Below are 25,673 nucleotides of genomic sequence, written 5' to 3' on the forward strand. Positions count from 1 at the left end.
GAAGAAGGCACTTTTCGTCGAGTCCTGGTCGGCACCGTTTTCGTCGGAGCCATTCGCGATCGTCGGTGCCATCCCTCTTTCTCGAGTCTCTATCGCCGTAAATATTATAAGTTATAAGAAATCCAATAAGATAATAAGTAGATTAGATGAATAAAAAGAAAATAGAAAATCGTGCATTTGCGTGGAATCATTGCTGCTAATTCGCAACCGCGACAAGATCAACAATTCCGTGGGCTTGAGCTTCTGCTGCTGACATAAAAGCATCCCTTTCCATGTCTTTGGATACAAGCCATACAGGTTTGCCCGTTCTTTGTACATAAACTCTTGTGATAGTTTCGCGCAGCTTTAGTAGTTCTTCTACTTCCAGGATAAACTGCAAGGAAGGTGAATTCATGAGGTACCTAAATTCATTATCAGTAGATTTAACCTAGGTATGTGCAGCAATGGTTTAGATTTCAGAAATGTGGCCAATATGGCAGCACGGAGATTTTTTCTAAATTAGATGTGGTTTCTTTGACAGATATAAGTTGAATGTATATTTAATCCATTGCTACAAATTCCTTCTTGTTATAATTAGTAAGTTATTCTTAAAAAAATAGATTGTTTAACTTGAATAATCAATTGAGTCTGTATATATAAAAAAAAATATGTATTTATCCAACTGATTGGATGATTCTTTTAATAGATTATTTGGTTGATTTAATCTACAGAGCTGAAGAGGAGGTTTTGAGCGAGCTAGAGAAATGGTTTGTTTTTCACTATAATATTATGATAAGGGGGCTTTGTAAAGAGAGTTTGATTGACGAAGCAGTGACCTTGTTTTCAAAAATGAAAGGAAATGGTTGTCTTCCAAATGCTGTAAGTTATGAAACAGTTATTCGAGCACTTCTTGCTAGAGATGAGAATGAGCAAGCACTAAAGCTTCTTACTGAAATGATCAGTAAAGGTCTACTAATGAACAATAGCAAGGAGGCGAGATAAATTATTTCAAATTTTGGTGTTAGAGTAAGAAATGACATGGAATACGTGATACTCCCTGCTTGTGACCTGCTTTGGTTATTTCTTATGTATATGTGTGTGTGGATTTAATTTGACATTGTGGTGCTGCATCTGGTTAATTCACATGACATATGTATACATAAAAGATGAGTTTTATGAGATGAAGATAATTTATGTTGGTGATAGTTGGTTTTGGGATGTACTATATTTATGGATGCTGTCCGACTGACTTGTTTCTCCAATCTGCAAACATAAGCTTTCCATCTATTTTTCTCCACTTACTGTATTTATAATCGTGAGTGCTCCTCTAACTATATTTTGGGTTCTCTTTTTTATTTAGGATTCCAAGTTTATGACTCCCTCTGAGGTGGGACATATTCTTGAATGGGACATATTCTTGAATAGTTTGTATTTCCATATCCTTAGGTTGATAAGGATAAGGATAAGGATTCTTTGGTAATTTGATATTGGCCACTATGGTATTCAATGGAAAGCTGAGTGAAGACTCATGAATGCTAGCTTGGAAGTTGTCTTTTTCTTTTGAGTTTCATTGTTTCGGTGATGGTATTTTCCTTTGACATGTCGAGGATAGCCTGAGAATCTTAATCTTAAATCTTATTTTCTACAATTGGTATAGATGGTACAGAATTGTGCTATGCTCTTATGGCTTTTGTACATTGAACAAATTAGATATTAAATCATATTATTCTTCTTGGGGGTGCCTAAGCTATATGCTTCATGTTATCTTTACTTATTAATCATTAATTACTGTGTTCAATTCTGTTTATTCTTAGCATACAGGGGACAAACTGCTGAATTCTGGCCATACTCTTCAACTATTATTTGTCCCTCTCCAGAGCATTTTTCCTAACCTGGAACAAGTTTAAAGGGGGGTAAAATAATCCTGTAAATATTTTTTTTTCCAAAGCTAGGAGTAAGATTCGAACCCGAGACCTCTAAATGAGGATGAGAAGACTATGTCATTTGAATTATAGCTTATTAGTATAAATGTTATTGTTATACTATACACTTTGTTGCTCTTTCATATAATATTCCCTTATATATAAACAGAGTTCCTTAGAATGGATACGAGTGGCTGTTTTTGATCTTGACGAAGAAGACACTCCAAGAAAAGGTTATTTTATTTGCAATTGTTTCCAATTTGGGGTTTAGGGTTCTTGATCTTTCATAGTAGATTCTTATGTTATCATTACTGTGCAGATAGTGAGAAAAAGACTAAAGAAAAGAAGGCCACTGTAAACGAAGAGAGTAAAGGAGGGAAGGAATCCGGTGTTGCTGCACTTCCCTGCATTGATAAGCTCAGAGACGATCTTTCTTGCACGGTGAGAGGTTTTGATGTCGATATCATTGTTTTCAAGGTTCATAAATTCCTAGTTTCAAAATCATTTCATGTTTGTTTTTATTTATCATTGTGCAGATTTGTTTGGAGATATGCTTTGAGCCAAGTACCACCCCTTGTGGTCACAGGTACACTTCAAATAAATTTTTTTTGAATTTCTTACTTAGTATGATTTGTCCTGGCCGTTTTTTAAATTTCTATTAATTAATAGATTTTCATATCCTAGGTTTCTAATTCAAAATCTACGGTGGATAATGAATGCTGAATACCCATTTCCTAGGACAGTTTTTTTTTGTTTCTGAATTATTTTATATTCTAACTTTTGATGATGGAATCTAATTAGTAACATGTTGAATTGTGTGAAGTTTAATGATATATTAGATACAATGAGGTGCACTTAGGGTTCATGCTCTAAACTCTTATGCTGGTTAATATTATCAAAGTTTTCACAATTTACAAATCTGATGGTTGTTTGTTTCATTTGCCCGATTATTAGATATTTAGATCTTCAAATAGGGTGATCTTCTCCCTTCTAAAAGATAGAAACTTTAGATGCTAATTTGATTAATTAATTTTAGTGAAAACATCCTTCACTAGATTCACCACTTCCTTATTACTCACCTGTTCTCGGAAAATGCATCCTTTTTCCACCAACAACTCTACATCTTGCATAGCATTATAAATTTTCTGTTATTAGTCAAAATAATTTCCATTGTAACAACCTAGCTTATTATAATTTCTGAACTATATCTTGGTAATCTTGGTATTCTAATTGGCTTAGGCTTAAGTTTGAAATGACAGCTCCAACAATTAAGTGTTTCTTAAGGTAGTGATTAAAATGATTGCTATCATTTACTGATCATTTGAAGTTCTATGGTTTCTCAATGGCCTAATTAAACACCTTTTTTTTTTCATGTGATTTCAGACGGTTCATTCGTGCAGCTCAAGGAGTTAGTGAGGTATCTTCCTCTCTTAAGCTGGTTATTTCTATTTGTAGTTCTTGTATTGCATTTAATTAAACTCCACTTCTAATAGAAAAATGATTCCATGTCTTTATTTTTTCAGACCCCTTCGTTGCAACTAGAGTGCTTGACAAAGTACATTGCCGAATTGTCTTTGTTGGAGTCCAGTATGCCTTGTTATGCTCCGTCACTAATAGCTGCTTCTGCAATTTTTCTAGCCAAGTTTATACTCTCCCTCTCAACCAAACCATGGGTACAGTACTATCAACAAAGCCTATGATCATTTTAAGATTCTTAATGTATTCATTTTAAGGGTATATATGCTTGTGCTTGATATTATTTTTTCTCCTTAAACAGAATGCTACATTGAAGCACTATACACAATACCAGCCTTCAAATTTGTGTAGTTGTGTAAGGGATCTCCGTCTATTTTGTTGCAACAATCCTAACTCCAATTTGCCTGCAATTACGGAAAAATATAGTCAGCACAAGGTATAAACAAACATCTTTGCTTCTTGAGTGGTTGCTGCTATGATTTGTTGTTCCCTTGTATAATATTTTCCTCTTAACTCATAGATATGTTGAATTTGTGTTTTCAGTACGAAAATGTGGCCAAGAAGTATTACCCTCCCTCAATACCTTCAGAATATTTTCAGAATTGAGGAAAGATACAGTTGAATTGTCGGTTCTCAAGAGAGAAGGCCATTCTTCTCTTATCATTGTATATGTAGTTACCATTTTTCCCACCTTGATTAGAAGAGTTCTTGTTGTATCTGCTTTTCATTTGATGGGGCATGTTGTTTCTGCTTTCACTTTTTTTTCAATACATATATGTAGTATACATAAATATAAATTTATTTGTATTAGAATCCATTTTCCATTTCATCTTTATATGATTTTCAATAATTATTGGCATTCGATCTTAATAAATAGTTATCTATCTTTGATTATTTATATATTTTATAGAATTAGAATTATATTTAAAAATTAAATTTTAATAGTGATATATGTGAAATTTAGTTAAAATTTATATTTAGAAAGCATCAGTAGCGACTGATTTAGCAATTGATTTTAGAATTTTGAAGTTAGCTGTTAGCAACTGATTTAGCGACTGAAAAATTAGCAATTGATTTAGTAACCGAAATATCGGTCGTCATTTAGCGACCGAAATATTGGTTGTTATTTAGCGACTGATCTTATTAGTGACCGATTTAGCGACCAAAATTATTTTGTATGGTTAAGTGGTCTTGTTTAAAAATCGGTCGCTAAAATCCGTTACTAGATATTAGCGACCAACATCGGTCACTATTTTGAATTTTGCAACCAAGGTTTTAGCGACTACCATCGGTCGCTATTCTGGTAATTTCTTGTAGTGGATGCGGACGAACGGCGACGAAGAGGAGGAAGGTGGCAACGATGATGAACGTCGATGAAGAGGAAGGTGGTGTTGTATATGAGCGCCGAGTAGGACGGTAACGCAGATGAACGGTGGCTGAGGATGACAGACCATGGACGGCGTGCGCCTTTAAGTTTATGATGTGTGGTGAATGCGACGACTGCTCAGGATTTTGTATAGTATTAGTTAATAATTAGATAGTTTAAGATTAAATTTGAAATAGAAATTTAAAATTAAAATTAAAATTTTAAATTTTAATTTTATTTAGTTTGTATTTTGAATGTGTATTTAATTTTAAAAAAATACTAAATCTGTTTATAATTTTTAGATATGTTTATTTTATTTTTTTTTAAAATTATTGTAATAAAAGATTGAATATTATACAACTTTAAAAGGATATTTACTGTCTTTATCTTGGAAGAAATCAACCAAGTTATGTTTTAACCATTAAAAATTAACTAAACTACTGTCTTTATCTTAGCAACTCAATATTTTGTTTCATTTACATAGCGTCCTAGAAAAATTGAGTAGATATTAATTTTTTTGATATACCAATATTATGAATATAACAACTATATCAACAATAACAAAAAATAGAAGAAATGAAAACGGTGCATACCTTCATACTTGAGATCTGATCCTTTTTAGTTTGGCCACCCTGATCACTGTAAATACATATAGAGCTTGTCATAGACATCACTCAACAACTTGAAATAAGCATATCTCCAAGATTTCTTCAAAATCAATGAGAAGCAAAATCCCCAAAATGCCATAACAAATCCAACAGCCATAGCAATGTAGAACCCCTCGCTTACAAATTGTTCATCATCACCATCACCATCAGCATCAGCATCATGTTCACTGATCTGGTGACCCTGTATGGAACAAATTTTGTTGAGGGGAGCACCACAAAGCTTTGGATTTCCTGCATAAGCAGAGGCATCCCTAGTTTGGAGTTGTGTGCCAAGTGGGATTTCTCCAGATAAATCATTGTATGACAAGTCAAGGACACTGAGTCGGTCTATCTGAGCAAGCTGGGAAGGAATTCTTCCTGACAAATGATTTCTGGATAGATCAAGAAAATCTATTGATTTCAGCTGTCCAATAGTTGGAGGAATGTGTCCACTAAACAGGTTTCTTGAAAGATTTAAAGAAACTAAGCCAATAAGACTCATCATCTTAGTTGGTATTTCTCCTGTTAACCTGTTGCTGGAGAAATCAATACTTCTCAACAGTCCTAGGATGCTTCTATATGTTGACATTTTCCCTTTCCATATGAGTGATGTACTATCATTATAAACTTTGACAAATACATGTTCACTGCCAATAATGTGATCGGGATAACTATACAATCCTGTATAATAATAGTCATAGGCAATGGTTGCATTTGAATTTGCTAGAGTGGCCATAGCAGAAAGATCACTTATGCATGTAGGTATATTCCCAGAGAGAATATTTAAAGACAGATCCAAGACACGGAGTTCATGAAGATTGCAAATACTTAACGGAATGCTCCCATGAAACTTATTAGAATATAAGTTAAGTACGAGTAGCTTTGGAATATTATCTCCAATCCAACTTGGTATTATTCCAGACAACTGATTATAAGCAGCATCAAAAACTAGTAGTTTTGTGCAATTATTCAATGATGATGGTATCTCTCCTGAGAAATTATTGCCTCCAAAATGTATTGACTGAATATGTTTTAATGATCCCAGAGACCTTGGCATTTTTCCATAAAAATGATTATCAGACAAATCTAGGATGACCAAGAATTCAAAACCCATCCAACAATCCAGAAGCTCTCCTCCAAGGTAGTTGTTTGACAAATCCATAAGTCTTGTGTCTTTGGACGAGTTTGCACATAAAAGAGGATTTATAGTTGAAAATCCATTATTGGACAGAAAAAGTAGTGAAGCAGTTGAAAGGAATGCTGGAATTGGACCTTCAAATAAATTGAAGCTCAAATCAATTGTTTGGATTTCAAGATTGTTAGCAGGAATTTGGCCTTCAATTTTTCCTCTAAATTGGTTGTGAGAAAGATTCAAATCCCATATTGTGGAAAAGCCCTCCCAAAACCAATTAGGAACTACACTAGATATTTGAGCTTGTGAAATATCCAATTGCTCAATATTCACTTGGGTCTGAAGCCATCTTGGAAAGTTGAACCCCAAATTGCAAGAAGCCAAGTTAACGAAAATTAAATTGAAAGGGGGAACCCATTTGGCGCTAAGATTAAAAACCAATGCATTATGAGACAAATCTAAAGAGTGAAGATTGGAAAGTCTTGAGAAATGAGCTTCATATATCAAACCATGAAATAAGTTATTTCCAAGGCTTAAAGCAAATAAGTTGGATAGTTGTCCAATACCCTCATGTATGGTTCCATTTAATCTGTTATTATCAAGATGTAACTCTTGCAAAGATGAAAGATGTGAGAGGTCAGGCATCATCCCTGTAATTTCATTCCGTCCCAAATCCAAGATTTGTAACGGTTTATGAGCACAACAAGAAAATTCTCCAATATATTCATGAAACTCCCCTGTCAACTTGTTGTTGGATAGGTCTAGGTTTGCCAAATTACAACTATGAAACAAGGATACAAGTATTTGGCCTTTGAACTCATTATTTGCAAGATTTAACTCTTCAAGGGAGCTCAAGTTGTCCCAGAATGTTTCTGGAATGGTACCTGTTAAACCATTATCATTCATTCTGAGAGTAACAAGGCTACTAGTGGAATTCATTAACCATGGGAATATGAACGATGCGTCCCTTAAAGAGTTGAAAGAGATATCCACATATGAGAGAGAAGTGGAGAAATTAGCAGGGGATGCAAGTGATGAAGTGGGCATGGAATCAACAAGATTGCAATCATACAAGTCCAAATATTGAAGATGAGAAAGACTACTCACTAGTGGTTGCCAATTGCTGGCACCGCTGAGGTTAACCAGACGAAGTGAGAAATGCCTCAAGGATGGAAGTTGAGATAACCATTGAAAATCAGAACTCAATGACATGGTATTGTCCCAGGAACCGAGGTCGAGATATTGCAAACGGGAAATATTTTTGAGTTGACTAGGAATGGTTCCAGTGAATGCATTGTCACTGAGATCAAGATGTTCCAAGGATAAGACATTTCCAAGCTGAGGAGGCATTGTTCCGTTAAGTCTATTATCACCAAGATCCAAATATGTCAAGGATGACATATTTGTGACTTGAAGAGGAAATCCTCCAACCAGATTATTGGAACTAAGATCAAGGTACACTAAATGGGAGAAATTTGAGAACTGAGAAAGGATTTGTTGCGAAAAATGATTCCATCGAAGATCAAGATACTCCAGAAAGAGTAGATTTCCCAATTGAGGAGGTATGTTTCCCCCGAAAAAACAAAAAGAGAGATTGAGATGTGTCAAAAATGTTAAAGAGGCAATGAAAGGAGGGATGGATGGGGTGAGAGTAAAGAGATTACCACTAAGGTCCAAATACTTCAAATGATGTAACTCACCCAGTGATGGGCTTATGTAGCCAACTTTCACTTCATCCAGTTCAGAGGGATCGACATGATGATGAATATCAAGCATGATAACATGGCCTGTCTGGTTGCAGCACTTGACGCCTTCCCAGCTACAACACTCCTTCTGCTGCTCCCCATCTCCCCATGAAGACAGCCAATCATCATCATCCGTGACATTGAAGCCACGTTTGAGAGAAAGCAGAGCCTGCCTTTCACTCTCAATGCACTTCCCACTTGCCACCACCACTGCACTGCTGGTCCATGCAAGTAGCTGCACCATCAACACCGCATAAACTACACCGTTCATCATCATCACTCCAAGCAGACAATATTTGAAGTTAAGTTGTTGTATCATATCATATGTGTGTTCAACAAGCTAAGGACATATTACCAATTTATATATTGATCACCGAACAATCAACACATTGGTGTGGAAGGGGACATACATAACTTGTCAAGTGTGGGCCAAATGCTTCCACTCACTCAACGTACTTTATGCTCCTATGACCTATTCACTTAACAGTTAACAAGTCTACTTAATATATTTATATATATGAATTAATTTTATGTGCAAAATTATATACATAATTTATTTAGGCATAATTTATTCTCACTTTTACTGCCAAACATACATAGGAAAATGGATGTGATTTTAAAATAAAACAACGACAACCCCATTTTTATACACTTGTTTAAAGGTTTTTCATGGAAAGTATGATACACATTATACAGTTTTATACTAAAAAACTCCAAGGTGATGTCTTAGCTACATAAGAGGAAATTAAGAGAATAAGTCTTTTTTTTAATACATCTGATCATCATTTTATTTGTATGTATTATATAGCAAATTAGTGGTAAGAATGTACATCAATCATGGTACCACTAGGAATCAAATTATTAGAATTTGCGATTAGGTGAAATTTAGAAGACTTGTATGATTTTATAGTATATTTATTATTTTCAATTATAACATTTAAAAATAAACAAAAATAATAGAATGAATGACTATAAATCTTTTTAAAAGAGAATTATTAGAGGACATTAAAATGTGTTGTTTTTTGTGATCAATTAGCCATCAATATTTAAAAGTGTAGACTATAATTATGTTGTTAAATTATTAGACTAAAGAAATCGAGTTAATAACTAAAAGTGATAGTAAAAAATAATATATATTGATGACCTATAATAAAAAATAATAAATATTGATGACCTTTGAGTATTTCTTTTTTTAAAATACTATTTATATACGTATTCTAAAATATACTAAGTATTAGGAGGATGCTACACATCCATGTAATCATGAAACTAAGTTGGCCCAACACCAAAAAAATTCAATACCATTAAAATGAAACGTGAAATACACGTGCCCAACACACACGAAATCGCTCTTGCCCAACGCTTCTCGTTTACGCACGGAGCGTCTTTTTCTTCGCGTTCCTCCTTCTCCTCCTTTTCCTCCTTTTTCACGTTCATTCTTCTTCTTCTTCACATGTTTTCTCCTTATTGTCATTCTTTTATTGTTGTTGCTGCTGTATTTTTTTTTGTCTTTTCCTCCTTATCGTCACAGATTTTCTTGTATATTGCAGGACTCTCTGTGTCCATTTGAACAACAATCCAAGGTTCTTCTTGTTCTGATTGTGTTCCATCTTCGTTTTCTTCTACGATATAAGAAAAGTAGTAGCGAGGACTGTTGGTTCTCTGATAGCCATTCTTAATCTCTCTGCAGCACCTTCGGAAAATTTCCACCGGCGGACGATAAATAGTTGGTGGAAACTTAGGTGCAGTCAACTTTACGTAAAATTAATAACTGATTAGATGAAAATTTAGTCAAATCAGTCAAATTATTTAACAATTCTCAGCCATTAACTTCACGTGAACTTGACTGCATCTGAGTTTTTAGCTAAATAGGTATCTAAAGTCATAATTATAATTGAATGAGTTTATACTATATAAAAACACCAGAACTAGAGTTAATTTAAATAACAAATTTATTGGGCTTTTTAAATTTGTTTTCAAGGCTAATATTATCGATTTTTTTTTTAATTTTAATTTTCAACTTTTGAGTAGACAAAGATATGACAAATTACATGATACATTATCACTCGGATTTTTAGACCAATAGATTCAATACCTAGTAACTTAATAGGTAACTTAATAGGAAACACAACTACTGCCTTAATATTTAATTTGGCTCTAGAATTTGAAATTGGATTCAAATTGACCCCTAAAATTATAATTGAGTCAATTTGAATTCCAAAATTTATAATAATAACTCGCGTTAGGCCTGAATTGATTTTCATGAATAACATGCTGATTTTACATGTTAATTTATTAAGATTTGGACTTCTCATCTAAATTTCATGTAATTGAGATCTGTTAGACCTCTTAGAAATTTGACTGACTTCCTAACATCTTTACAAAGACAACAATAACAAGTTCAATTTGAAAATTTTGGGATTCTAAGAGCAGTCAAGCTCCTGGAAGTTCTAATAAATCTCAATGTGCATAGAATCTAAGTGAAGAATCTAAATCGCAACAAGTTAATGTACAAAATCAATACGCCACTGATGTAGATCAACTCAATGATTAATGTGAGTTACAACTATAAATTTCTGGGTGTCTAATTTGAGTATATTAAAATTTTAAAAATTAAATTAAGTCCAACCTCAAATTTCATAGGTCAAATTGAGTATTAACTCACTACAAACACTTTCATAACAACACATAAATCATCCATGAAAATAAATCACAGCAACAAAACAAGGCCAAGTTTCAAAGAATCCTCTTCCACACTCCACCCTGCAGCTACAACAGACAGCCTAAACAGGGCTAAAATATGCAAACACAGCACTTGTTATCATCTGCATCATTACATTTTGATGATCTCCTTCCAAATGGATACACATGGAGATCCTGGTTGTATCACAAGCAAACCTCTTCTTTTAACATATGATGTTGTCTACCCTTTTACCTGAAATATACAAGAAAGTTACATATTAGGTAATATTCAAAATACACAGAAGTGACAAAAAGCACAATGCAAACCATGTCATATACATTATCTTTCAGTATAACACAAGAACAACTTCACATTGTTATTACAATTTTATAGACGACCAACACTAATCCTAACTGTATCTACATTATCACAATTCTTATGATCCAAAAGAACAATACTATCTACTAATAATTGCTAAAACAATGCATATTTGTTCAACTTACATCTTATTTTATAGTGAATAATTTCAAAATATATGGATGCCTGGATCTGGATGGATATATTATGTTTACACTAATTGCTCCATAAATAGCTAATTAAGAGAATCATGTAAGCAGTTCTACAGATACTAATACACAAAAATGGAAGGGTTACATACCTGTATGTATACTTAAGATCTGAGTCTCTTTAATTTAGCCATCTTAATTGCAGCAAATACATAAAGCTTGTCATATAGATCATTAAAGAACTTGAAATAAGCATATCTCCAAGATTTCTTCAAAATCAATGAGCAGGAAACTCCCCAAAACCCCATAATAAATCCAATTGCCAAAGCAATGTAAAACCCCTCAGTAAAAAAATGTTCTTCGTGATCATCATTTCCATCAACTGGATTCTGTGTAGGAACGAGACAGGTTTTGTTGAGAGGAGCGCCACATAATTTTGGATTTCCTATATAAGCAGATGCATCTCTAGTTTGAAGTTGGGTACCGAGTGGAATTTGGCCTGATAAATCATTATATGATAGATCAAGAACACTGAGACGATCTAGCTGAGAGAGTTGTGAAGGAATCCTTCCAGACAATTGATTTCTAGATAGATCAAGAAAATCCAACGATTTCAATTGTACAACACCTTGAGGAATATTACCAACTAACTTGTTCCTCGAAATGTTAAGAGAAACTAAACCAACAAGACTCATCATCTCATTTGGAATCTCCCCATTGAATCTGTTACTTGATAAATCAATGCTTCTCAATAGTCCTAATGTACTTCTGTATTTTGACATTTTTCCTTTCCATATAAGTGAAGCACTATCAGCATTAACTCCAAAGCTGGTAATGCCATCAAAATCATCATAATATGCATCATAAGCATAGAAAATATCAACCTTTGAAGTTGCTTGACTTGCCATTGCAGAAAGATTTCTTATGCATTTAGGTATATTCCCTGAAAGACTATTCAAAGAGAGGTCCAACAAATGAAGCTCATCAAGATTACATATACTTAGAGGTATGCTCCCATGAAATTGATTGGAATGCAAGCTAAGTATAAACAGATTTGAAAGATTATTTCCAATCCAGCTAGGGAATGGCCCAGTTAAATTATTCTTTGCAGCATCAAAAAGTCTTAGCTCTGTGCAATTAACAAAGGACAATGGTATTTCTCCAGAAAAATTGTTATCACCTAGATGTAATGATTGAATTTGATTCAATGATCCCATAGATCTCGGTAAGCTGCCATGAAAATAATTGTTGGACAAATCTAGGAAGCCTAGAGATTGGAAATTCATCCAACAGTCTGGGAGCTGTCCTCTAATGTGATTATTTGACAAATCTAAATATTCAGTGTTTGCAGACACGTTAGAACACAGAAAAAGATTTGCGGTTGAAAACATGTTGTTGGACAGAAACACTTGTGCTGACATTGAAAGAAATGATGGGACTGGGCCTTCAAAAGAATTTGAGCTTAAATCAATCTGCAAGGCACTCTGAGGAATCAAAGGTAAATTTTCAATTTTGCCTTTGAAATGGTTGTGGGAAAGATTCAATTTTACCATTGTGGGAAGGAATTCCCAGAACCAATTAGGAACATTGCTAGATATTTCAGCTCTAGAAATGTCCAACCAATTCATGTTATGTTGGTTTTGAAGCCATTTTGGAAAGTCAGGGCCCAAAATGCAAGATGCCAATTTAATCTTGATTAAGTTGAAAGGGGGAACCCACTCATTGCTAATGTTAAAGACCAATGAATTATGAGATAAATCCAAAGTTAATAACATGGAAAGTTTAGAGAAATGAGACTCAGATATCAAACCTTCCAATGAGTTATTTCCAAGCCTTAACTCCCTCAAATTGGATAGTTGTCCAATGCCTTCATGCAAAGTTCCATTTAATCCATTGCTATCAAGTCGTAACACTTGCAATGATGAAAATGAAGAAAGGTCTGGCACCATACCTGTAATTTCATTCCATCCCATCTTCAAAGTTTGCAATTGCTTGTGATTACAATTGGACAATGCTTTAGCAAACTCATGAAACTGGCCACTCAACCTGTTTCCAGAAAGGTCTAATTCTCTCAAGCTGCAAACATGAAACAATGATAGAGGTATTCGGCCTTCGAGTTGGTTGCTGGCAAGATTCAAGTACTCAAGAGAGCTCAATTCCCCTATGGCTTGTGGTATGGTTCCCCTCAGAGAATTATGATCCAAATTGAGCATGGCTAGGCTGCTAGTAGAGTTCATTAACCATGGAAATATCAAAGACGAGTTCATCAAATTGTTGCCAGAGAGATCCACAAATGACAGAGAAGTGGAGAAATTAGCAGCTGGAGAAAGTGATGAGGGGATGGAATCTGAAAGATCACAACCATTGAAGTCCAAGTATTGTAGATGAGAAAGACCACTCACTAGTTGTTGCCAATTGTTTGCAGTGCTAAGATTAACCTTAGGGAGTGAAAGATGCCTCAGAAATGAAAGATGAGATAACCATTGCAAACCAGAACTCAAAGATATTTGGTAAGAGGAGCTAAGGTCAAGATACTCCAAATTTGAAAGATTTCCAAAATTTTCTGGAATAGTTCCATTGAAATAATTTTCACTCAAATCCAAATATTTCAAGGATAAGAGACTTCCAAGTTGTGGAGGAATGTTCCCATGAAAAGAATTGGATCCCAAATGAAGGTACACTAAATTGGAGAGGTTTGAAATTTGAGGAGGAATTTCTGCTAAGAGGCTATTATATGCAAGATCAAGATATTCCAAGAAGAGCAAGTTGCCAAACTGATGGGGTACTTTTCCTTGGAAGCCAGAGTGTGAAAGATTGAGGTATCTCAAATGGGTTAAAGAGGCAATAAAGATAGGAATTGATGGGGTGAGATTGAAAGAAATGTAACTAAGATCCAAATAGTTCAAATGATGCAACTCAGCCAGTGCTGTAGTAATGGAGCCAGCTCTTACAATATGATCAGAAACATGAAGATCAAGCTTCAAAACATGGCCTGTTTCATTGCTACACTGAATGTGTTCCCAGTTACAACACTCTTTTTGATTGTCTCCATGTCCCCAAGAAGAAAGCCAAGCATTGTTGTTGAGATGAAAACCCTGTTTCAAAGCAAGTAGTGCATGCCTTTCACTCTTTATGCACTTCACAGTAACGTTGTCAAGCATGGGGTTTAATGCAAGTACATGTAACACTGATATGTGCATGAAGAACACAATAAAGACATAATACTGAAATGCCATAGCAAACCTTGGATTCATGGTAATTGTGTAGCAAATGAAAGAGGAATGATTATTTACAAGAGCAAAGGTCAGTCATATATTAAGCTTAAACTAACCACTTATGTGTCAAAAAGACTAGTCCAAAATTGAAGACATGAAGAATGGAGTTGAATTAATCAATTGAAAGCTAAATTAATTATAATATATAGTATAAATTTAAAATATTATATTATTGATAAATTAATAATATATAAATTAATATTAAATTTGAAAATTAATTTTAAAAAATATTATAAAAATTTTTATTTAGAAATTTATATATAATTTAATATGACTATTTAAAAAAAATATAAAAAAAATATATAATTTTATACCGTTTTTTACGGTATTTCTCAACTCAACAAGTCAAGGAGATAAGGATTAATTCAATGGGAATTTGAGCTCCATTTAAGAATTTATTATTGGCCAATAGAATATTCTATACACAAGATAGAATTTGAATTTCTAATACTTATTTAAGCAGACTAGTGAATTAACTATTAGACCAATTTAAATTAGTTAATAGTTGATATATTTACTTTTAAATTTTCAACTTAAAGTAGACTGATTCATTTTTAATAGTGACATTTATAGCCTATTATAAGAAAATATCGTGATTCAGCATACAGATTTGGTAAAGCATGAACTGAATAAAACAGAACTACCACAAGTCTACGACTACAAGCACAAGCACTACCACAATAACTAACACTTAATATCGTCATTCGTCCCTGAAAATAAATTACAGCAATAAAAGAAGGCCAAGTTTTACAATGACACCAATATAACAAACACTATGCGATATAGGTGAATCACACTTCCACCCTGCAGCTACAGCAGAAAACCTTTAAAAAGCTAGAATATGCAAACATAACACTTATTATATTAGCTGCATCGCTAAATGTTATTGGTCTCCTTCCAAATGGATACACATGCATGAAGATTCCGGCTGTATCACAAACAAAGCTTTATCTTTTCAACACAAGATACTGTCTACTCTTTTGCCTGAAAGATATATGTGCATATATTTAAAGTGTTAAAGACATAAAGAGCAAAAATATATATTTAAGTAACATAAAATCATATCCCATATACATATTTACATATATACATATATTATTAACACAATAACAAGTTCACACATAATTACAATTGTATATATAAGAATGTATATATATAAAGCCTAAATACATAATAACAGAGTCTGCATTTTAACATTTTAGCACTACTATATTTTGTTTCATTTACATAGAGCAGATATTAATTTTTTTGATATACCAATATTATGAATATAACAACTATATCAACAATAACAAAAACTAGAAGAAATCAAAACGGTAAATACCTTCATATTTGAGATCTGATCCTTTTTAGTTTGGCCACCTTGATCGCTGTAAATACATAGAGGTTGTCATAGACATCACTCAACAACTTGAAATAAGCATATCTCCAAGATTTCTTCAAAATCAATGAGAAGCACACTCCCCAAAATGCCGTAACAAATCCAGCAGCCATAGCAATGTAGAACCCCTCGTTTACAAATTGTTCATCATCACCATCAGCATCATGTTCACTGATCTGGTGACCATGTATGGGACAAGTTTTGTTGAGGGGAGCACCACAAAGTTTTGGATTTCCTTCATAAGCAGAGGCATCCCTGGTTTGAAGCTGCGTGCCAAGTGGGATTTCTCCGGATAAATCATTATATGACAAGTCAAGAACACTGAGATCGTCAATCTGAACAAGCTGTGAAGGAATTGTTCCTGACAAATGATTTCTGGATAGATCAAGAAAATCTATTGACTTCAGTTGTCCAATAGTTGGAGGAATGTGTCCACTAAACAAGTTTCTTGAAAGATTTAAAGAAACCAGGCCAATAAGACTCATCACCTCACTTGGTATTTCCCCTGTTAACCTGTTGCTGGAGAAATCAATACTTCTCAACAATCCCAGGGTGCTTCCATATTTTGACATTTTCCCTTTCCATGTCAGTGATGCGCTATCATTATAAACTCCGGAAGCTTCACTTATAGCGTCATCACGGCTAAACTCATTGCGATATTCATAATGATAGTCATGGGTAATGGTTGCATTTGATTTTTCTTGAGTGGCCATAGCAGACAGATTACTTATGCATTTAGGTATACTGCCAGACAGAATATTTAAAGAGAGGTCCAAGACACGAAGTTCATCGAGATTGCACATGCTTAATGGAATGTTTCCATGAAAGATATTGGAATGTAAGCTAAGTACAAGTAGCTTTGGAATATTATCCCCAATCCAGCTTGGTATTGTTCCTGACAACTTATTACGTGCAGCATCAAAAATTTGTAGTTGTGTGCAATTATGCAAGGATGATGGTATCTCTCCTGAAAAATTATTCCCTCCTAAATGTATTGACTGGATATTTCTTAATGACCCCAGAGACTTTGGCATGCTTCCATAAAACTGATTATTGGATAAATCTAGGACTACCAATGACTCAAAACCCCTCCAACAATCCGAAAGTTCTCCTCTAAGGTCGTTGTTTGACAAATCCATAAATCTCATGTTTTTGGTCGAGTTTGCACATAAAAGAGGATTTGCAATTGAAAATCTGTTATTAGACAAAAAAGTTTGTGAAGTAGTTGAAAGAAATGCTGGAATTGGGCCTTCAAATAAATTGAAGCTCAAATCAATTGAACGAGGTTGGTCAGAAACAATAGCTGGTAGAATTCGGCTTTCAATTTTTCCTCGAAAACGGTTGTGAGAAATATTCAAATTCAACATCTGAGAAAGGGGTTCCCAAAACCAATTAGGAACAGTGCTAGAAATTCCAGCACAGGAAATATCCAAATTTTCAATCATGGTTTGGGTATGAAGCCATGTTGGAAAGTTAGGCCCCAGCTTGCAACAGGCCAAATAAATGTTACTTAAATTAAAAAGGGGAACCCAGTCGTCGCTAACATTAAAAACTAATGCATTATGAGACAAATCCAAAGACTCAAGATAGTAAAGTCTTGAGAAATGAGTTTCAGATATCAAACCTTTCAACAAGTTATTTCCAAGGCTTAACTCAGTTAAGTTGGATAGTTGTCCAATACCTTCATGTATGCTTCCATTTAATCTGTTGTTACCAAGTCGTAACTCTTCCAAAGATTGAAGCTGAGAGAGGTCAGACACCATCCCCGTAATTTCATTCCATCCCATATCCAACAATTTTAAGGGTTTATGAGCACAAGAAGAAAACTCTCGAATATATTCATGAAACTCCCCTGTCAACTTGTTCTTGGATAGGTATAGTTCTACCAAATTGCAACTATGAAACAAGGATAGAGGTATTTGGCCTTTGAGCTCATTATTTGCAAGATTTAACTCCTCAAGGGAGCTCAAGTCCCCGAATGTTTCTGGAATGATTCCTGTTAAACCATTATCATTCATTCTGAGAGTGACAAGGCTACCAGTGGAATTCATTAACCATGGGAATATGAAGGATGCGTCCCTTAGAGAGTTGTAAGAGATATCCACATATGAGAGAGAAGTGGAGAAATTGGCAGGGGATGCAAGTGATGAAGTGGGCACAGTATCGACAAGATTGCAACCATTCAAGTCTAAATATTGAAGATGAGAAAGGCTACTCACTTGTTGTTGCCAATTGCTGGCACTACTGAGATTCACCCAAGGAAGCGAAAGATACCTCATGGTTGAAAGTTGAGACAGCCATTGTAAATCAGAATTTATTGGCATGGTTTTGTCCAACAAAGAGAGGTCAAGATACTGCAAACGGGAAATATTTTTGAATTGACTAGGAATAGTTCCGGTGAATGCATTTCCACTGAGATCAAGATGTTCCAAGGATAAGAGGTTTCCAAGCTGAGGAGGCAGTGTTCCATTGAAGTAATTAACACTAAGATCCAAATATGTCAAGGATGACATATTTGTGAGTTGAAGAGGGAATTCTCCAACCAGATAATTGAAACTAAGATCAAGGTACACTAAATGGGAGAGATTTGAGAATTGAGAAGGGATTCGTTGCGAATAATGAAATGCATTCCCTCCAAGATCAAGATACTCGAGGAAGAGCAGATTTCCCAATTGAGGGGGTATCTTTCCAGTGAAGGAACAAGAAGAGAGATTGAGGTGTGTCAAAGAGGTTAAAGAGGCAATGAAAGGAGGGATGGATGGAGTGTGAGTAAAGTGATGACCACTAAGGTCCAAATACTTCAAATGATGTAACTCACCCAGTGATGGACTTATGGATTCAACTGTCATACCATCAAAGGGATCAACATGAAGATCAAGCATGATAACATGGCCAGTTACATTGCTGCACTTGACGCCTTCCCAGATGCAACACTCCTTCTGCTGCTCCCCATCTCCCCATGAAGACAGCCAATCATCATCATCGGTCACATTGAAGCCACGTTTCAGAGAAAGCAGAGCTTGCCTTTCACTCTCAATGCACTTCCCACTTGCCAGCACCGCTGCACTGCTGGTCCATGCAAGGAGCTGCACCACCAACATCACATAAACTACACCGTTCATCATCATCGCTCCAAGCAGACAATATTTGAAGTTAAGTTGTTGTATCATATCATATGTGTGTTCAACAAGCTAAGTACATATTACCAATTTATAACCAACTGATTCAAATCATATTTCTCACTCAACAATCAACATATTCGTGTGGAAGGGGACATAACATAACTTGTCAAGTGTGGGCCAAAAGCTTCCACTCACTCAACTTAGTCTATGCTATTCACTTAACAAGTCTACTTAATATATTTATATGATGGAATCAAAATTCAAAAAAGCTTTCCTACTTTCCAATTTTGTAACCAACTGATTCAAATTAACAATATAATCAACGCATAATGAGGACAGCAAATTCCACAAAGACTAATTCAAACCAAAGATATATACTAAATCTAATATAAATAACTTGTCCAGTGTGGCCCAAATGCTTCTACTCACTCAACGTACTCTATACTCACATCACTCATGACTTCAACTATTGACTTAACAAGTCAGCTTATTATATTCATCACACTAGCTATGAATTATTTATTGTTAGTTCTTTTTTAAATATTTATTATGAATAAAAAAATGAATAATATTACGTGATAATATATAAGAGATACTTTCGCTTGCTTATTACTCCAATTTCAATTTGAGTGCTTTAATTAGAGAATTCCACTGATGAAATCAAATTTCAGAAAAGCTTTCCTAGTTTTATGTATGTTGCATTATATGAGAGACTCAACAGTCAACACCAAACATATATTCCTAGAAAAATTGGCTTCCTTATTCCTTTCAGTGGGTTGTGCACTTTCGTGAATATTTCAAACCGGGTAGCAAATAAATAAGAAAATTTGCAGTTAAAGTTGACACAATGATCCTGCATTTTGTACAAACACTCGTGACATTCATCTCCACTAATTTTAGGTTAATTTTCTAGTATGAAAATGTTTGGTAACTAAAAAAAATTAACTAAAAATAATTATAATTTATTTTTGGCTATTTTTTTTGTCTTTTTAACATTATCTTTTTTCGTCTATGCATAAGCTTAAATCTTCTCTAACCCTTACTTTGGTAAAATTTTTATTTTTTAAAAATAGTTTATAAAAATTGTGTTTAGTAAATTAAATTAAAAAAAACTTTTGATAAATACAAATAACAATAATTATATTTGATAAAATAATTTTTAAAATTTAAAAATATTATATTTGACATAAATATAAAAGTTAAATTTAAAAATTAATTTATATTAGTTATATTAAATTTTTTAATTTTAATAAATACAAGTTAATTTTTAAAAAATTATTTTAGATACTTTTTAAAATATCTCTATCTTTTAAAAACTATAAGTATAAATGTATTTTTACTAAATAAAAATTAAAATACTTATGATATATATTGAAAAATACAAATTCTTTCTCAAAAGATAATATATTGAAGATATGAATGCAATATGAATACAAATATGCAATACTACACAACAAGACTACTGAAGATATGAATGCAATACTACACAACAAAACATTGATGGACTCATTTATGATTGGATCTAATTTTCTGCTTTTTTTTTTTTCCAGCACATGTTAGTGTAGACGTGACCTTTCATATGATCTGTTGCATAAATATTATGATCACAGTGAAACAATACTAGCAGTGTCACTAGGGGTACCAAAGCGGGCGGCTCGCCCCAACCCGTCCCGTTTCTTTTAGACTCGTCCTATAAATAAGACAGGCTAACCCATTCTGCTAATTAAAATAGGTTCAAAATGTTAGTTCATTCTATTTTATGATGAATTGGCGGGTCAGTGGGCTAGTCCACTTGACTCTTTTTTTTTAAAAGAAAAATTAATAAAATTAACTAAAAAATAATAATTAAAAAATCAAATATAAATAAAAAATAGTCAAATTATAATATAATTTTTTACTATTTTTTTTATTTTTAACTTTAATAAAAATTTTTAAAATAATATTTGTCAATAGAATCATTTTTATTTTAAAAAATAAGTCACATAATTTGAACAAATATACGAAATTGTAAAATAAATAAATAAAGTTAATTACTAAAAGAAGAATAAAAATAAAAACAAAAAAAGTGTTTGAAAATTCTATAATTATTAATTTTATAATAGCAATCACTCTTTTATTTAATAAAATAAAAAATAAAAATCTTCGGCCCACCCCACTCTGCCAAAATCCGTCAATTTAGCGGTTTTTTTAATTTAGCGGACTCTAAATTCTAACCCGACCCGCCTTTTAGCGGGTTTAGCGGGTCGGCCCAATGGTCAATCCGTTTTACCACTCCTATTGGTCACTATTGGATACACTTGATGAATTGGCAGGGCCAAACAGTAATTTCAAGTAGGGGTGTGCATGGGTCGGATGAAATCGGGTTTGATGTGACCCAGACCCGACCTGAAATATATACCAGGCATATTTATTAGACCCGAACCCGACCCTAGACCCGATGAAACCTATACACTTTCAGGCCACGATTATACCAGGTAAAAATCGGGTGAAAATCGGGCCGCTAACATACATTACCTTGATACCTTCTTATAAGCTAGCATGTGAAAATATCCAAATTTCCAAGATTCCAACTATTATTTGACATGGTAAAATTCACTTAGAAAAATATAACAAGAACCAACTCTTCTCTAAAATTAAAGCATCATCATAATCAATACTAATATTGTCTAATAACACCAAATATTTAAATCAATACAAATAATACAAGATTATGCATTAGTCTAAAATCTTATGCATTTTAAACATAAAACATTAAATTATAGTCTTATAATAACTAATAACACAAAATATTAAGATTTACAATACTTAAATTCTACATAAGAATAGCCATCATCTATCACTAATAACACAAAATATTAATTGTGTATGATGACCGGGCAATCGGACCGATTTCGGGTGACCCGAGCCATGACCCGGACCCGACCCAAAATAATGACCGAGTCTATTTTTTAAACCTTTATCCGATTCTAGACCCGATAAAATCACACCAAATTAGCCCCTAAAATATTCAAGACCAGACCGAATCTTCGAATCGGGCCGGCCATGCACGCCCCTAATTCCAAGCTAAAATCACTTCCACATATTGACAGTCTTTTCTTCCCAACTTTGTCCAAATCCTGTATTCCCAGCTACAAAATAACAAAAGGAAACAGAGTCACATTTTAAATGTAAATAGAGATAACAATCAAATTGGTCTTTTAGTTTTCACTTAACGATGATATTAATCTCTCAATTTTAATCCGTAAATTTAGTCCTTCTATTAGTAAATTATTATCAAATTAGAATGAGATCACACGATGCATGGGACAATAAATTAATAATAGTATATAATAAATATTAGAAATTATTATACTTTATAGAATTAAATTAAATATGTGTAAATTAAAATTAAATTTAAAAGGTATTTTATTTAAAATAATTTGTAATACAAAAAATTTAGATGTTAAAATTATACAAAGTGACATTTTTATTTGGTGGTTTAATTTTTTTATTTATTTTAGTTGATAGATTTAGTCTTCTTATATGATACTCATCCTCTTTTTTATTTATTGGTTATTGTTAGAATTGTTACTTTTTTTTTTGAATTGTTGAATTGTATACACTTTTTAGGCACCTAATTTAATGCTCTTTAGAACTTTAGAGTATTAAAACTTTTTTTAAAAACTTAAACAGAAGTTAACACTTATATTTTTTTTGTCTTTTATATTTAATATTTGTTTGGACTAAGATTATTATTTCAATTTGGACCATTTCAAGTCCATTATATTTTTGGATTAATATTACTCATATTATATTATTATAACATTTAAAAAGAAAGATTATTATAACATTATTATAAAAGGTTTAAAAAACTGAAAAGTAAACATATTTAAATTTAAAAATTATAAAATATTTATTTAAATATTAGTAAAAAGGCAAAAATATCTTTTTAGTATTGACGTTGTTTACATGCATCAAAAAACTAAAAATTTAAATAATAAAAATTATTTTAGAATTAAATTTGTTTAAATGAATTAAAAAACATAATTTTAAATTTAAATTTATCAAATATTCTTATAGATAATTTTATAAAGACAAAAATGTCCTTATAAAAATTAAGGGTCGACTTACAAGCTCGAACAACCAATCCAACAACAAATTATATAACTTTTATCTAACCCTAATCTCACTTTAATTATCATTTATCTTTTTTTATTCTTTTTTTTTGTTGTAGAAATTTTTTTCTTTTCTTTTTTCTTTTATTTAAAAATCTAATTCTAATTTGGATTAATATTATTTAATAAATTTATAATGTTAAAATTTAAATTTAATTTTAAAAGACTAAAATACATTTTTTATATAATTTTAAATGATAAAAATACTCTTTAAATAATTAAAGTTATTTTATTAAATTAAAAAAATTAAATTTATTTTTTTTTTCTTTTGGTAACTAAAAGAAACAATATGGAAATGTGAATTTGAATTTAGTTAACAGAACTAAATATATTATTTAGTATTAAGTTTAAATATTAAGATGTTTTTTTAGGATTAGATTATTTAAATGAGTTAGAAAGTAAAATTTTGAATTTTAATTTAAAATATTAAAATAGGAGCAAAAAAAGAAGAGCAGAACAATTAAAATAGACAAAAATTGAAGACAATTTAGGAACATATCCAAAATAGAAGAATAAAAAAATTAAAATAGGGGATAAAAATTCTAAAATATCCTAAAGATATTCTATTTGAAACAAAAATTTGAAAAATAGGAACAAGAACATATTTAGAATAAAAGAACAGATCCAGTATATATAAAGAGATTCAAGTAAGATGGACTAAACAGAGCAACCGAAAGAAGGGAACATGACTCAAGCGAATGGAACGACGACAAGAAAGTAGAAGCAGAAGGGCAGTAGAGAAGCATGGCAGTACGAGAATGGAGAATGCTGAAAGCGCCGAGTACAGAGGAGCACAACAGCATCACCACTCACACCACAGGGGAGAAGTAGGCGGCAAGTAACCACGATGAAGAAAAAACAGCTACGACGTGGGTACGATTGCGGCCTGCGAAACATTACACTAAGCCAGTGAGGCGAAATGGCTCCGAGACGGCGACACGACGATAGAAATGATGAAGTAGATGTGATGTTGAACGAGACACCGGTGACGATGGTGAACAGCGGTAATGGATTTAGTTAGAAGTGAGATTTGAGAAAGAGAGCTATGAAAAAAAATATATAAAGGGTTTTTTAATTTAAAGTAGAAGAGGTAAAATAAATATAGAAAAAATAATAAAAATTTTAACTGTGAAAAATTAATTTAAAAATTTTTAAAAATAAAAATATATGGAGTATTGATTTATTAAATAATTAAAAATTTTATAGACTGTTGAGTCACTCAACTATTAGGAAATATGGTAAACATAGTCATATTAAAAATAATACGAGTATATTAATTTTTTAATTTATAATTAACTGTTTTAATAGTGATTTTTTTAAAATCGAATAAATATAATTAATCATATAAATATAATAATACGAATACGTTTATTTTTATTAAATTAAATTAAGTTATTAATTAAATTATATTTATTTAAATTTTAATTTATTAAAAGATAAAAAATAAAAAAATTGTTATGGAAATAATAAATTTTTTATTTTATTTCATTAAAAAAATTAACACTAATAAAATACTAAAATAAAAAAAAGTCTTTGCTTAATAAATAAATAAATAAAGATGAGAGATTAATATTTTATGATTATTTTATGTTTTTATTTAAAAGTATAATTTTAAATTAGCGTTAATTTTTTAAATACTAACTTTTCACATTACAATATTAATAATAATGTAAAGGGGTTTTAAAATTCCAAACAATACAGGAGTATTGTAACATTCACTCACTTTTTATTATATTATTTGTTCTATTTTTGTATGTATATTTTTTTTAGAAGATGTATTTTGAATTTGTATAGTTTTCTTTCTCTTTAATATCTTGATGTGCATGCAATTTTCTAATGATATCTACAGTAAAAAGAACAAAAATATGTAATTTTTTTTGAATAAGTTACTTTTAATAAGAATAGTTAAAATAGTATAAAATAAAATTACTCTCTCAGACAATGTCTCAAGTGATGCAAATTCAAAATAGTGTTGGAGAATGTTTAAAACTTGATCTTTAATTTCTTTCACAACAGTTGTGAGTAAAAAATTTGCTTTCATTGTACCTTTAATTAGTCTATACAAATCATTTGCATAGTCAATTTTTAAATTTTTTTATAGTATAGACTTTTTTTTTGTAACAAATATTTAAATTTGTTCATCGTATTTTTCTTCACAATTATATGAAGATGTATTTTCTACAGTGTTAGTAAATTATAGTTAATAATTAATTAAAAATTGATTACATTTATTTTTTTAAGTTATTAAAAAATAACAATAAATAGTATATTGAAAGAAATATAAT

The 25,673-nt window shown here is 32.1% G+C and overlaps 3 protein-coding genes across 10 annotated transcripts in view; 1 reads left to right on the plus strand and 2 right to left on the minus strand.

Moving 5' to 3' along the window:
- The window catches only part of LOC107486380 (receptor-like protein EIX2), a 102,145-nt gene that overhangs the window by 42,398 nt on the left and 34,074 nt on the right, over positions 1 to 25,673 (minus strand). Inside the window, exons 2-3 of one of the 6 annotated variants that reach the window (XM_016107236.3) lie at positions 16,056 to 16,117; positions 15,444 to 15,715 (exon numbers count right to left, since the gene is read on the minus strand). The exons of 3 other annotated variants lie outside the window; for them this stretch is intronic. In XM_016107236.3, coding sequence (XP_015962722.3) covers positions 16,058 to 16,117 — 60 coding nt within the window. In that variant the 3' untranslated portion in view covers positions 15,444 to 15,715; positions 16,056 to 16,057. Of the gene's footprint in view, positions 1 to 15,443; positions 15,716 to 16,055; positions 16,118 to 25,673 lie in introns of those variants that run through there. 2 more of the 6 variants (XM_052260405.1, XM_052260406.1) reach the window with 2 other exon arrangements.
- LOC110279742 (cyclin-A1-4) lies at positions 1,348 to 4,206 on the plus strand. Of its 2 annotated transcripts, none has more exons than XM_052260410.1 (8): positions 1,348 to 1,639; positions 2,071 to 2,134; positions 2,221 to 2,342; positions 2,438 to 2,487; positions 3,285 to 3,318; positions 3,425 to 3,574; positions 3,679 to 3,813; positions 3,921 to 4,206. In XM_052260410.1, the coding sequence occupies exons 1-8, from the start codon at positions 1,637 to 1,639 to the stop codon at positions 3,981 to 3,983; spliced, it is 621 nt and encodes a 206-aa protein (XP_052116370.1). In that variant the 5' UTR covers positions 1,348 to 1,636; the 3' UTR covers positions 3,984 to 4,206. The 2 variants fall into 2 exon arrangements, with proteins under 2 accessions (XP_052116370.1, XP_052116371.1); XM_052260411.1 differs by having other exon boundaries at positions 1,348 to 1,563.
- Positions 10,851 to 14,734, minus strand: LOC107486273 (receptor-like protein EIX2). 2 transcript variants are annotated; one of them, XM_052260409.1, is made up of 3 exons: positions 13,408 to 14,734; positions 11,609 to 13,323; positions 10,851 to 11,202 (listed from the first exon to the last, which is right to left on the minus strand). In XM_052260409.1, exons 1-2 carry the CDS (start codon positions 14,708 to 14,710, stop codon positions 11,621 to 11,623), a joined length of 3,006 nt encoding a protein of 1,001 aa, XP_052116369.1. In that variant the 5' UTR covers positions 14,711 to 14,734; the 3' UTR covers positions 10,851 to 11,202; positions 11,609 to 11,620. The 2 variants fall into 2 exon arrangements, with proteins under 2 accessions (XP_052116369.1, XP_020997369.2); XM_021141710.2 differs by having other exon boundaries at positions 11,609 to 14,734.

Source organism: Arachis duranensis, chromosome 4, assembly GCF_000817695.3.
Source record: "Arachis duranensis cultivar V14167 chromosome 4, aradu.V14167.gnm2.J7QH, whole genome shotgun sequence".
Taxonomy (NCBI): domain Eukaryota; kingdom Viridiplantae; phylum Streptophyta; class Magnoliopsida; order Fabales; family Fabaceae; genus Arachis; species Arachis duranensis.